The sequence below is a fragment of the Ciona robusta genome, chromosome 7, assembly GCF_009617815.1.
Source record: "Ciona robusta chromosome 7, ASM961781v2".
Taxonomy (NCBI): domain Eukaryota; kingdom Metazoa; phylum Chordata; class Ascidiacea; order Phlebobranchia; family Cionidae; genus Ciona; species Ciona robusta.
Window position 1 is genome coordinate 4,764,027 of NC_143241.1, and position 13,848 is coordinate 4,777,874.

General features: G+C 33.6%; 2 protein-coding genes across 2 annotated transcripts; both read left to right on the plus strand.

Annotated features, from left to right (window-relative positions):
* Nucleotides 1–6,028: 6,028 nt before the first annotated feature.
* Nucleotides 6,029–7,540, plus strand: LOC149734023 (uncharacterized). The gene has a single exon (XM_089880432.1). It carries the CDS (start codon nt 6,140–6,142, stop codon nt 6,815–6,817), a length of 678 nt encoding a protein of 225 aa, XP_089736558.1. The 5' UTR covers nt 6,029–6,139; the 3' UTR covers nt 6,818–7,540.
* LOC149734024 (programmed cell death protein 10-like) lies at nt 7,520–13,099 on the plus strand. Its single transcript, XM_089880433.1, has 7 exons — nt 7,520–7,751; nt 8,385–8,441; nt 8,999–9,119; nt 9,931–10,057; nt 10,427–10,508; nt 11,244–11,326; nt 11,911–13,099. The coding sequence occupies exons 1-7, from the start codon at nt 7,656–7,658 to the stop codon at nt 11,996–11,998; spliced, it is 654 nt and encodes a 217-aa protein (XP_089736559.1). The 5' UTR covers nt 7,520–7,655; the 3' UTR covers nt 11,999–13,099.
* The last annotated feature ends 749 nt before the right edge of the window (nt 13,100–13,848 follow it).

The window sequence follows — 13,848 nt, forward strand, 5'->3', positions numbered from 1 at the left end:
TTACTGCACATACTCATTAACGCGCTGTAACAAACTGCTATCATTAGTGTACGTGGTTTGTAACTAAACAAATACAAGAAAAACTTGCAGTTTTATCAATATAGGCAAAACACATACGAAGACAAACTAAAACACAACAAACGTAAACAAATATATATCATTTGTTGGCAATAAACAAGTAAAGAAACAAATAAGATACATCATAGTAAATCTATCGTTCTAAACTTTTTAGACTTGTTTATGTATACAGAACAATGGGCAATTCTGACCCTAATCCTAGGTCCTACACTCTACAACAGCATCCCGGCCGTATTGGTCCTTATATTCCTAATCGTGTTTTAACAATTTTTTTTAACAACGGTCGATTTTTCCGGCATATCTTTTAACGCAATTATTATTCCGTAAAAGAGAACATTATTTAAACAAAAGTATTTGATTGGTACCACGCGGATTTTTGTTATACAACGGGGACATACGCTATTCTGTGCAGAGCAAAGGTATTTTAAAACTTTAAGACACGTGTATAAGATTCAACAAGCAATGGGCGTTGGAAATGGCTTATTAGTGGACCCGTTTTCATAAAGTTATATATCAGTTTTCAAGTTTAAACTGCATTGGGTACAGTAACTTATATTTTAACAAAGTTTAACAGAATTAATTTGTAAAAATATTAAATACCATATTACTTAAAAGCGTCAAAACTTTCAAGTAACGTTTATATATTAGTGGAGGTAGCATCTCGAAACTTTAAAACAACGGAATTCACGGCTAGTTTAAATTGATTTAAGAGCTAGCATTATAGGCCACGTCAAGTTCATGATACATACATAGCAACCAATATAAACTGGAAAAGTATTGACCGGTTTTCGGAGGTTAATACCTATGTGGGATATGCCAATATACGATGTATAGTAGGGTGGGGTAAGATGGGACAGTTTTTTAATTCTTTTTCTCGTCTTATTTGGAAGTAAATAACGAATATTTACAGAATTATATAATATTCCTAAAGAACGTTGTTAATTGTTTTAAACACCATCAGGAAATATGGAATTTATGTGCTAAGAGTATCTCATATGTATATAAAAAAAAATATTTCAGGCAGTTTAATATAAAAAAATGATTTTGTGGAAACCTAAGCCAATTAATCATATCTCAAAATTCATTTAATAATTGAAATATTAGGTAAAAAAACTATTTCCGGTTTAAAATAAAACGCGAATACTTTTAAATAGTCATACGTTTTGTGTGGGGAATTTAGATATAACGAGTACTATAGTAGTTAGAAAAAGCATGCAAAAGGTATGGGTATACGGACTTAACTATGAGTCGGAAATTTAGTTCATGTTATGCCCGTAATACGAAAGCAGCTTTAGTAGGATTTATGTTCTATAAATGCTTGGACATTATAAATGACTGTGAATCATCAAAAAAACGCCAAGGGGCCTGCCCTTAAGAAAATTATAAAAAGTTTGTTTAAGTATCTTTCAAAATTATTTCTTATAAAGTGTATACCTTACACAACACAAACAGTATTCTCAAATCCCACAAACACATTTCAAATGTCTCCCCACAAGAACAGTTGTTCACCTGCATTCGCCACAATACAGCCGTGTGACGTCACAATTGGCGCGTTGCGTATTCCAGAACCATCTATTGCAAAGCGGTTGAAACTACGAAACAATAAAATGACTAAAAGGTTACATTTTTGACGTTTAAATAAACGTATTAAATAAATTGGCAACTATTATAAGAAATGCTCTTTTGTAAAATATAGTACCAACGCATCGTATGCGATACGTCGCGTCGAAGGGTTGGTGCCAATCCTTACGTTATTTGCAGAAGAGCGATTTCTAAAATATATTAATTATACTATCATGGAGTAAGATGAATGCCGTTTGCACGCAATATCCAATATTTCCTAATCGTAATTTTAACGAATAACAACCATATTTTATAGTCGTAAGGATATGGTCATATGCCAATATTCTTTGTTTAGTACCGATAACATAGAGTAGAGACGATAGCATAGAATGACAACGTGAACCATTTTACCCCAACTTACTACACCAGTTATAGCAAGAGCAGTAGATTGTTAATTCGGTTTCTTTTTTAATTAAAATATCGAGATTTCATTATCGATTAGACATTGGGTTTTGTCAGCATTTATAGTAACACACTAATACTAATTCCACGACAGTGCAGGTATTGTACGCTCTATGACGTATAGCATCCGGTGCGCGCATAGAATGAAACCAGTTCGGTGCCAAGTTCTACAACAGAAACGCTACGTCGCGCACAATAGACATTCGACAAGAATTCAGAAATACAAATCTAACATTTAAGTCACAATACTAGTTATGGCGTACTATACTAAAACTATTTATATTGTTGCACAAACTATAATACAACATACGTCAACGTGACGTCATTTGGCCTATTTATCAATTGTATTAATGGATAGTTAGAAAAGTATGTCTCAAAATGCAGGGAACCTTATCAGATATACAGGTTGGAATTAAGCCAAGAAATTGTTAAAAAGATAGATTTACTTTTAAACAGATACAGAATTTATATCAGATACTTGTTTTGAAATCCTTATCTAAATTAGGCAATCTTTTAGCATTGGTGAGATGGTAAATACTTTGTTACTTTATGGTGGTATAACTTGAATATATAAGAGTTAGTGTGGGATACACGAATGTGATAACATAAATTTGACATTGAACAAACTTATCAAGTAAACTGGATTGGCACACGCTAGACTCAGAGACAAATCAATATAGCACAGTAACGGACAGTAAAGTAAACGTGTTATAAACGTTAATGGGGACGGTATGTTAAGATACGTCTCGTGAAGTACATTATCAGGTTAAATATGCGGATTTGAAATACGAGTAAAAAGTTTTGGGATTAGTACGAATAAATGTTAAATGTGCATAAGAATACACTACTTTTCTGGTATAAATCACTCGAGCTATAAATAAAGTTTGGTTCATTCATAAATGCTTTAAATTTCGGCTTTTAAATCGGAAATTGCGAGGTAACGCATTTGTGTGCTAGTTACGTAGTGCAGTTCTAACAAAAACACGCGATTGCGCACTTAAAGTAAAGTCTCATGGACGCTTAGTTGTCACTCTAGTAATACATTCGACGTCTCATCTTACACTCTCGGTCGGAATTAAGCAATTGAAACAGGATTAAACTTGGTCAAAACTACCAGCCAGCTGTACGACACTTTCCGTTAACCAACTACCCGGTCTGTTGCTACGCTATGGACATTCGAGTTTCCGATAAAACGGAAATAGCTTCAGTCTGCGACTAATTCTTACGGTCTGACGGCGTTTCTCTTTTTGTCACGCGGTAAACGCAAAGTTAAAACGACTGACTTGCATCCTTTCTACGTCATTCTAGATGTAACTACGCTGCCGAACTCGAACGCGCGATACGTCGTCTCGATTGAAGTGTCAGTTTGCCAACGCGGATTCCTGACAAGGCAGAACTATTGCCTGTCAGTTCATTACATGGCAAGCTCGTCGGGTTGAACGTTACTGCAATCGGGTTCATTGATTACAACATACGAACCGGCGTACCAGCCCTGCTATATACTGAACACAAGCGAAGACAAAGGCACACAGCCTCGCGCCACAAGCATGTCAGTGCGCTATCAAAAACACTCCGGGCGAGCCAGGCTGCTTCGGAGAGTTGAGACTAAAACGATCGGTAGCTACGTCAGATCACTGGGCAGTCAAGCATATCAAGAGCGACTGCGCTTTTTCTAGCGCAAACAGACCGTAATAAATGACATACGAAGCTTAGAAGAGTGGCCGCGACGCCCTCTTTTGTGTATAATAAAGAAACAAAGAGATAGAATCGCGAAAAGACCGAAAGAGATGCTCCCACTCTTGTTATATGATAGAAAGTCGCAAAGCGCAAATCTGCTCCTTCGGTTACTTTTTGTTTCCTTTATTCTCTCTAAGCTCATCTAGCCTGCTTCTCATGATACTGACTCGTCTGCGTTATAGCTTTTCCATATACGTAAGCTACCGATGTAACAAACGGGCATCGGCAGCTTATGTGCATACGCATATTATATAAACAATATGGTTCTGATGTATAGCCAGCATCGTTTCTTTGATACGTCATATGCATGCGACAAACGAAAAGATTCAGACACTATCTTAACTCCATACAAACTTGTTCTTTACCCTATTGATAATACTATCTACAACTATTTAAAATTTTAGATTTGCGTATCTCGTTAATTGCTTTGACCACACTATGCGAGATTGTCGTTCCAGCGACAGCTTATACGACCACGCATTCAGTATTGAACGGTCAGTGCCCTCCCAGCTATTCTACGTACACATAAGAGAGAGTGGTACACGAAAGTGTTCCGTCTGACGGTAAATGAACATTACGTTTCTAAGCATATAAAGTGAATTGATGCATTTGACAGTTGACGAATCAGTATTAAAATATAAACCTAAAAAGGTATACCTATCCTAATAATATTTTTGCGTACTATTTTTTATATTACACAGGTATTTTTTAAATTAAGGTCCAGGCGTGTTTCGGTTTATTTCGTTTTATTGAGATTTATAATTTAATTCTTAGACATTTTTACTATAAATAACATATATATGTATATATGTGTGTGTGCGTGTGCTTTAATAGTTTTGAAGCCTAAAACTCTTGAAAATAAGTTTGCAAAAAAGCGTTTAACGGAACAAAAATACAGCTCTAGAAAATATGGCTTGAATTTTGCTAAAACTGAGGACAAGAGTGTTATTACCCTGATAACGACTGCCTGAATATGACGTCGTACATCGGTTCTACAGAATTTAATTTACCGAAAGAGCTTCTGTTAGATTTATCATGCGCGACAGCAACAGCTTAGATATTGAGAAATGTAGAGCGTAAAATTGATTTATTTATTTCTTGGAACGATATTGAAGACTTTAAAAGTTATATAAAGTAACTTACTACTCGTTTTACCATCTTTAGATTCTTTTGCATGAAAATGTTTGTTTATATATATTGGCACTGCAAAAAATACGTGGAATTCAATAAATAAAGCAACAGTTTAATCTTAAAATAGATATGCCAAAAATAGGGATCGCAAAAACATTTTGGAAGCACCGTTTATTTTGAGATAGGCGTTTTCGCGCGACTTGCGTAGTAAAGTAGTACGTAGAAAATGCTGTAAAAACAGTGTGCAAAATTACAACCTGAAACAATAAATTGTACGTTATAAATGGTATTTTTTAAACGAAACTACGTTTATTTTTGTGAAATACAAAAAATATTCAAATCGTAAATTTATTTTACCGTTTTTAACAGTTTCGTAACTTTTCTCTTAAAATATAGAAAAAGAACAAAATACAAAAAAACAAACAAGTCATGTATTTAGAATATAAAATAATTGTATCTTCTTTCAGCCAAACATCCTTTTCGTTACAAAATCCATACAATTTTGCGAAAAAGAATTTTTGAGAAATCCCCTTATGTCGGTTCCGCTAGGTGGTGTCGAACCCTTTATTTGCGAAGGGAGCTATTTTAAGTCGTCAGTAATCAGTTTTCCGGCGCAGGTGGAGTGGGTAATATAGAAAGTGTTCATAGCTAGAGAGTTTTGTAAAGGTTTTAACCTAACCCACATTGTATAGACATATTTCTGCACACGACACCATGCATTTGTACAAGAGTGCAAGTACAGAAAGTCTTTGCATTAAAATCTTACTGAAGTTATGCAAGGTTATATATTTATACTGATACTGTGCATTTATTTTTGTATGTTGGTTGAGAGATATTTCAGTCTATATAACCTAGTAGATATTACATAACAGTGTTCAAGCTTAACATCTATAGATATATATGTATGTTTATTGTTTATTTAGTTTATAAAGTGTATAATGGTCAGTCTATGTTACCTAGTAGATATTACAAAATAGGGTTTAGGAAAAACGTTTATACATATGTTTATTTAATTTGTAAGGTTATACAAATTAATATAATGGTTTTATCTTATTAATAAAATGTAAAACTTTATTCCTTTTAACAGGCTACCTCAAAGTATCGATATAACTTTTAATTTAAGAAGAAACCTTTGTTATATTATACTTCATAAAGGTTTACCAGTAAGATGGTGATTTTTCTTAATATCAGTATCGGTCAATATGTTGAAGTTAAACATAAAGAAAAGATAGTTTGTGGAACTGTCAAATATAAAGGCCATGTCAATGGTGAAAGTGGAGAATGGATTGGAATACAACTTGATTATCCAATTGGAAAACATAATGGAACATTGAGGGGACGCCAGTATTTTAAATGTCCAAACAATACAGGTCTTTTCACCCATGCTAGTAACGTCAGATTCCGAAGAATAACAAGAAGAAGCAGAGACGCATATCGTAAAGTGGATAAAAGTTGGTCAGATGGTGAAGATCTGTCATCTTCTACCGAGTCTATAGGTAGAAGCAATGGATGTTACAGTGTGGGAATGGATTATGTCCGGAAAGCTAAAGTTGCTTTTGACCCAGTTCTCACTCAAAGGTCTGAAGATTTTATGCAAGAATCTCGATATCCATTGAAGCAGTCTATAAGTCGTATGAAGCCGGCTGCTACTATGCTTAAACAACCATGTTTCGATACACCGTACAGGTCTTACCCCATATATGAGGATTATTCTAGTGTTGATCCTTATATATCCCATGCAAGTATACCTCATTACACAATGCCACACGAGGTGCAGAAGCGTCAGGTTAAACGTGGAGATTGGGAATCTTTTGGGTTAACTAAGCCAAGATTTATGTCTGTGTAACTAACTGTGTTTATGTATGCTGTATAAAAATATGTGATTGTCTTTTGTACATGTATAAATATGTGATGTTGGCCTACTATATTTTTTACTGTTATTTTTAAAATGGATTTTTTATTAATATTTTAGGACATAAAAAATATCAAATTGATTAAATAATAGATTGTTTAAATGCTGTTTCATGTTATAGGTTACATGACATGCATTACTTGCTTGCACACTAAGTTCAATTATTTTATTTCGCTCACTTTCTTCCAAGTTTACAAATCATTTACATATATTTCCCATCAACAAGCAATGCTTATATGCCTGAATGATACTTCATACCTTAATTAGACCAACTGAACGCACTAATGAGTTTGTTCAGAGGTATTTTAGTAAAATGTAAATTCTTACTCATTATGTAATGCGTCTTAGGAGAATCGAACTTTCATGTTTACTCATTGTTTGCGTATACTGATCATGTGTATTTAAGAATATGTTTAATTATTGTTTAATTTCACAACTTTAACATTCCTGCCAAATTAACGTACTGTAATTGTGTTTAGTTATAGTAGCACTGTGATATAAGATACACTGTGTATTATGTTGTTATGTTTAATATTCACTGTCTCACTTATAATTGCTTCATTGTTTTGTATATTGAGCTCATATAAAGACTACCGGTACTTAATTCGTCACGTCACATACCTAGTTCTCTTATTACTGTTGGTACTATCCTTTCAGGTGCCGCTATCTATTATAAACTGTACAAGCTGAATTGAACACACGGCATTGTTATCAATTAATTTGGATTATTGCATCATAATATCAATGAAAGGGCAGGTTTGAGTAGCTACACATGGCAACAGCATCATCGAATGAAAATTCGAACACTGTCATGAAGTCTGTTGTATCTGTTCCACTGCATCTTGGTTTGTTTCCTGCCCTAGATGGGGTAAGTAGAGATAATTTAAATAGCTGTGATGTAAAACCCATTTTAAATAAATCTCAAGGTTTTCCAGATGATATACCACCGCCTTGACACAGTGGTACAAAATAAATAACCATAAATACTTACAAAGTTTAAATATGAAATACCTCGTAAGCAGGCACAAAGAGGTTTATTATACCAAACACCGGTGTTATAAGGACTGTTGTTGCCCATCACGCAATAATGTATAAGTTAATTCATTCTTCACCTCATGTGTTTCAAACTACTCTATGTTGAGACAGTGGTGCAATTGTGCAAACAACCTTTACGTAACCTCTTTGCAGACTGAGGATATGATGTTAGTCATAGAAGGGGGCTGACCAATTTGAAACAACATGGCTTCACTTTACCAATAAATTGCTTAATAGCTATAACATTGTGCTTTTAGGGAATTTAATTAAATGTATAAATATACTAAAGCTGGTGTAGCAGCTGATACAGTTTCTGCTGGAAAGTGCAATGAGTCATGGAATTTAATTAACATAACATTGGTTTTAAATAAAGACATATTAGGTTCAACAGGAAGAAACATAGTTCCATTTAAAAGAATTTAATAATAAAAATATTTACTGTTTTAATAAAACTTTTATATTTCAGCTTTCTAAAAAGTATGATCTTGAAACTGTTGAAGATTTAAAAGTTGCTTTTACCGAGGTAAACTATTTGCTGTGTGTTGTTCAATATTTGACATTTGTCAAGTAGGTTATTACCAAGTTAAATTTATCAATCATCTTTTAATAAAAGTGCTACCAGAGAAAGTTTTTAAAGGTATTTTTGAAACTTAAAAAATAAATTTCAATTGACCTTTAAAAGCAGCATTTGTAGTAGAAAGATAAAAAGAGTATAAAGGTATTTGTATTATGACACTTTTTATGACAAATAATATGACATGCTTTAATGAATAAAACACTCAACACATACAACATAGAAATATGTGGAAAATAAAATCAACCATCTATATCACTACTTTTGTGTTTTAATAATTTGCACCTTTGCAAATGGTTTGTTTATGGATAAAAAATACTGAAAACTTTTATTACTAAGAAGAGAAAACCACTTTATATCACTACTTGCAAGTTTTAATGATTACCGTTTGCAAATTGATTGTTTTTTGAAGAAATATTGCCTCCTCCCTTTTGCTGCTGTGTATGTTCCTCGCTGGTGTAGAAGTATTAACACGAATTATCTTTTTAACAGTTTTTATATAACAGGCAGAGAAGTCTGTACCTGGCTTTACACAAGAATTATTAAATGGAGTCATACAAAAGGAAGTTCCTAATGAAGTCAGTTTCACTAAAAGTTTATTACGAATGTCTGGCCAGAACAGCCAAGGTGGGTACCTTCAACTTAGATTTTAATGATGCTGCTGTTCGGACAGCAAAAGTTTTGACTTGATGTGTTATATATTTTGGTAGCATGACCTTCTGTTTAGCCCATATTCATTTGCACTTTGGTGGAACTATGTTTGTTGTTATAGGAAATGGAATAGATTCACCAAAGAAAACATAGCTATATAGGCCATAGAATATGTTATTTATATTATGGACTAAACGCAGCCAAACCAATTCTTATTTATTTTGTTTCTGTGAGTTTGGCATAAAATTAGAAATTGTCTTTGAATTATTCAATGTGTTCGCTTCATACCATACATAACTTATCTTTTCAACTTGACATATTCCGCTACCTAATTTAGAACATTTGTGACTTATTGCTTAATTGTGTTTGTATAATGACGAAATATCAATATGTGGTATCAACTCAAGTGTGCATACAATAAAATTTATTGTTTGTGAAACTCTGTTAATGGTTTATTTCATACGCCCACACATTGTAGTAGCTAGAATGATAGTTATGCTAAAAAATAATTTTTTTAAAACATAAAATTTTAAAGTGATAGGCCTACCCAAAATTTGCGTTGTCATTAAGCACACTTTCAAAATTTGAATTATTGTTCGAAATCTTTCGACAATGTTTTTAAAGATTTTACCTTGAAGTGCTATAACATATTATGAGATCACCCCTATATGTGAAGTGACATGTAGCCCCTAACATTACACCTATGATGTCAATCCAGTGTTACCATACCCATTTAAAGCAAACTCTGGTTTTATTTGACACTGCATAAAATGTTTTTATATTACAGAATATGCTCTTCAACGTAAAGAAAAAGAATTTTTCAAACTTGGGGAACAAGCCCACACACTTAAACGTATCTTATCTAGGATTCCTGATGAAATGAATGACAGAACAAGATTTTTACAAACTATAAAGTGAGTGAGTTTGACATTGGGACATAACTTTTATAATAAGGTTTAAAATATAGAATAAGATTTAAATCAATTTTGTTGTTGCCAATTTTTTACTGCTAGTTTTTACTTTTTTGTAACACCCTGAGTGTTCGGGTAATATTAGCCAACTGTGGTCTAAATTTTAGGTTCCTTAACATGCCCTCAGCCCAACTGTAGGAATTCGTATAGAAGTAGGTATATAATTGCAACTTAAATTAAAAGAATGCATTTTGGTGTGATAGTAACTAATACTGTAGTGTAACACTGTAACAATGTAAAATATGAATGGTATTTCCAAGTATTGGGTTTATATTTATTAAACTAAACTTAATAAAAATATTTTTTTAACAGAGACATTGCAAGTGCTATAAAAGATCTTCTGTCTGCAGTAAATGAGGTATTTAAAAAGTACAGCACCAAAGCTAACAGAAGGGTAAGTTTCACTTGAATGTTATTAAGTTTAGATAACAACCTTGACATAACACCACAGACCACAGATGTAATACATAACACCATGTTGTGGTAACATCAGTATAGCTGCCCAACACAAAATCTATTATTACCAATACTAAAGTAACGTTATTAGAAATATTTTGTTGTCAATCTAAAAACAAAGACAATTAAACTTTTAAACTGCTGTTAGTAATCCAAATACCATCCCTAAATGAATCTGTAAAAATGATTTGGTTTTGCTTGTTTCTTTAGAATTCCCAATAATGGTTTCACTCATAAATAATCGATACGATTGAAGCATCCATTGTGTGTGTTGGGGTGTTTGAATTGCTAGCTTTGTGTGGAATTCATGCTCCTACTTGTTATACATTAACTATATTCCTATCTGTGCTTTTAATGACCAACATACCTCACACAATATGTAAGGTCAACTTGCTATGTTGATTTAGGCTCTGGGTTAGTTATGTTTAATATATATATATGTTGTTGGCTAATAATACTTATTGTGTGTGAAATAGTGCGAAAAACTAATTGTGTTATATGGATTTTTTTTGATTATCTGTTAACTCATGAAGAGTAGAAAAGGTGTCTGAAACAGAAAAAAAACATGTTATAAAGACTGTCGTTTCTCCACCTTGAAAGATAAAAATATTCATTTATTCAAGACACTTTCCAATGTGCTGGTATAAGCTTTAAACTCTGCATTGAAATACAGGCACTTGATATTCAAAAGAAGGAATTCGTGAAATGCTCTAAGGGTTTTAGCGACACTCTCAAATCTTATTTTAAAGATGGAAGGTAAGAGGGCTCTCATGTGTAGGTTAGGTGGTGCTTATTTAAGTAGCCTATTATGAACAAACAATAGTAATAGCTTGTTTTAATTTAACCACAATTCAGGTATATCTTGTTTCTACATATGGCGAGGACCAAGGGTCAAATAAATGTCACATTTGTTTTAGGTTTTTCTAGTAAATATTCTTACACTTCTACTTCTTATAGAACAAATGTTTTGTTTACTTGTGGCATGACTTTGTTATGTCTATTTATGTAAAGTTAGGGGCCAACCCCAGGGTATGCAGGCATGTTCCACATTAAACATTAAAAACAAATAAGTTAAGTTTGTTTAACAATATAGTGTGCCCAACTATTCCAGCCTCCCATGCGTTGCATTAGTTGGTGCCTATGGATTTACTTCTATAATATGGATTAAATCAAATTGTTTTATGCCAGAGTATGTTTTTATGGCTAAATACATTATACCTATATAGTTATATACTAGGCCTACCATATATATTATTAAAATTACCTTGTTTTCACATACATTATTACCATATGTCGGTATATAGCATACCACATATAATATTTCTTGTTATATTTTCCAGTGAAGTTCCTGTGTATGTGAGCGCGAACCGTCTTATCCACCAAGCAAACGCCATTCTTCTTGTGTTTAAGATGACAACTCCTGACTGATGATGTTACAAACTATATCTGTGATGTTATTTTATCAAGCTTTCGTCTCGGACTATATTTAAAGTCCGGTTATAACCCTCGTCGTGTTTTCAAAGCTTGCTTACGGTTTTTAAGACATTTATAAAACCGAACATAATTTCCCAACACTTTACACATTTTACTCTGGACCAGTGTTACCAGATATGTTTCCCAGGCTAAAGCCGAAGACCAAATTTTTCATTGGCATCACAGTAAGGCATTGTTCAAATCAATGACATCACAATGATGGGGTATTCCTGTGTAAACAGCAAAACGTGCAATAACCAAACACCAATCAATCTTAAAAAATGACTCCCAAATAAGAAGCATTATATATTACATGGTTGTACAGTGTAACTTGTCCCAGCCACACTTTTTGAGTTCCTTTTTGTACGAATAGGAAGGTCATTTCCTGTTTTTGTATTTGTGGGAATAGGAAATGAAAACTGGGTTGAATTGACAATAACAATTCGTGTTTAGATTCTATTTCCCACCATATATAACCTTCTCGAGACAAAGAAACATCATTGTTTTCGTTCCATTATCTCCTTTTATGACGTCACACGCTCCTACCGCTGGTGCTTCCTGTATTTGAACCGCGGTCACGTGACAGCTACGTCACAATCACCGCGAAAATCGCGACGTTTTTTTCGCCTCGGTCCGAGTATCAGCATACATAATACAAACCGTGCTCGGGGCTCGGAATTTTGTTATAACTTAAACAAAGAAATTTTATTCATGAATTACCCGAAACACATAACCACTAACGAAATTTTGACCTTTTTTTCTACTATCTACTTTAATATGAAGCAGGTTTCAACAACAAGAGTACAGTGTATTTTGTTATAAGCTTTAATTGTACTACGTATTAAACTGCTTTCCAAACCATTCATTTTAAACTGAAATTCATCCGCTTGAATTTAAATTCTAAAGTGTTTGGTTTTTAATGCTTGAAAAGGTTTTGTAATTCTAGTTTACATTCTTGTCCTTTCGTTTATTTGTTGAGCATTAAGTCGTGTTGGTTGTTTTTGTGAAACAGATTCCGTATATTACGTTTCGTAGGAATAAAATTACATTAAATAAGGGAAACGTGGTTACTGGTTAGCCTGCCTGTGTGTAGCCCAAAAGTTATGGGTTCGAGGCTCGAAGTCGTTACATTGTGACCGTGTTTTTCCTTGGGAAAAACAATTAACGACACGTCCTCAAAATGATCACCGTATGGCAAACGTTGGTCCTCAGATACCCTTGTAAAGACCTGCTGTTGCGCAGCTACGTGAGGATAAAGATGTTGCATTCAGACATTCTCGATTTTCCCGCTATACGGTGTAATTTAATCTTTACTGTCATCAAGCGGACGTGACGACTTGGTCATTAAATGATCGTTATTGTTGTTGACTTTTACCTGTCCCCAGAATTGCAACCGTTTAACGTGGCAGTACAATACGGTATTTGTCCAAGGTTAAATACATACATTAGCGCTTAAAATATGTGGGAATTCGGCAGTGAGCGTGAGGTGACTACACAGTCATAATATTAAAGCTTAATTTTAATATATACCCAACCGAAGGATGTTTTAAGTGTATTTAGTACGTATAGCCTGTCTCATATTAACGAAGTAATGAGAAAATAGTCAATTTGACTTAGTATATAAAATCACAACGGTCGGTTAACTTTACGACTTATTTACCATTGAAGCATCTCTATGTTTGCCACCCTACTGTACAAGAATAAAGGACCAATACTGACTACGTACGGAAGTACTATGTGACGTCACAGAAACGAAGGATGTTATGAATTTAAAATACGCGGATGGTTCTTAAGTGGGTTTCTCC

Coding starts and splice junctions, on each gene's coding strand:
- LOC149734023 (XM_089880432.1), top strand. CDS start 6,140: ATGGTGATTTTTCTTAATATCAGTATCGGTCAATATGTTGAAGTTAAA.
- LOC149734024 (XM_089880433.1), top strand. CDS start 7,656: ATGGCAACAGCATCATCGAATGAAAATTCGAACACTGTCATGAAGTCT. Junction 7,752..8,384: donor TGTTTCCTGCCCTAGATGGG/GTAAGTAGAGAT, acceptor TTTATATTTCAG/CTTTCTAAAAAGTATGATCT. Junction 10,509..11,243: donor GCACCAAAGCTAACAGAAGG/GTAAGTTTCACT, acceptor ATTGAAATACAG/GCACTTGATATTCAAAAGAA.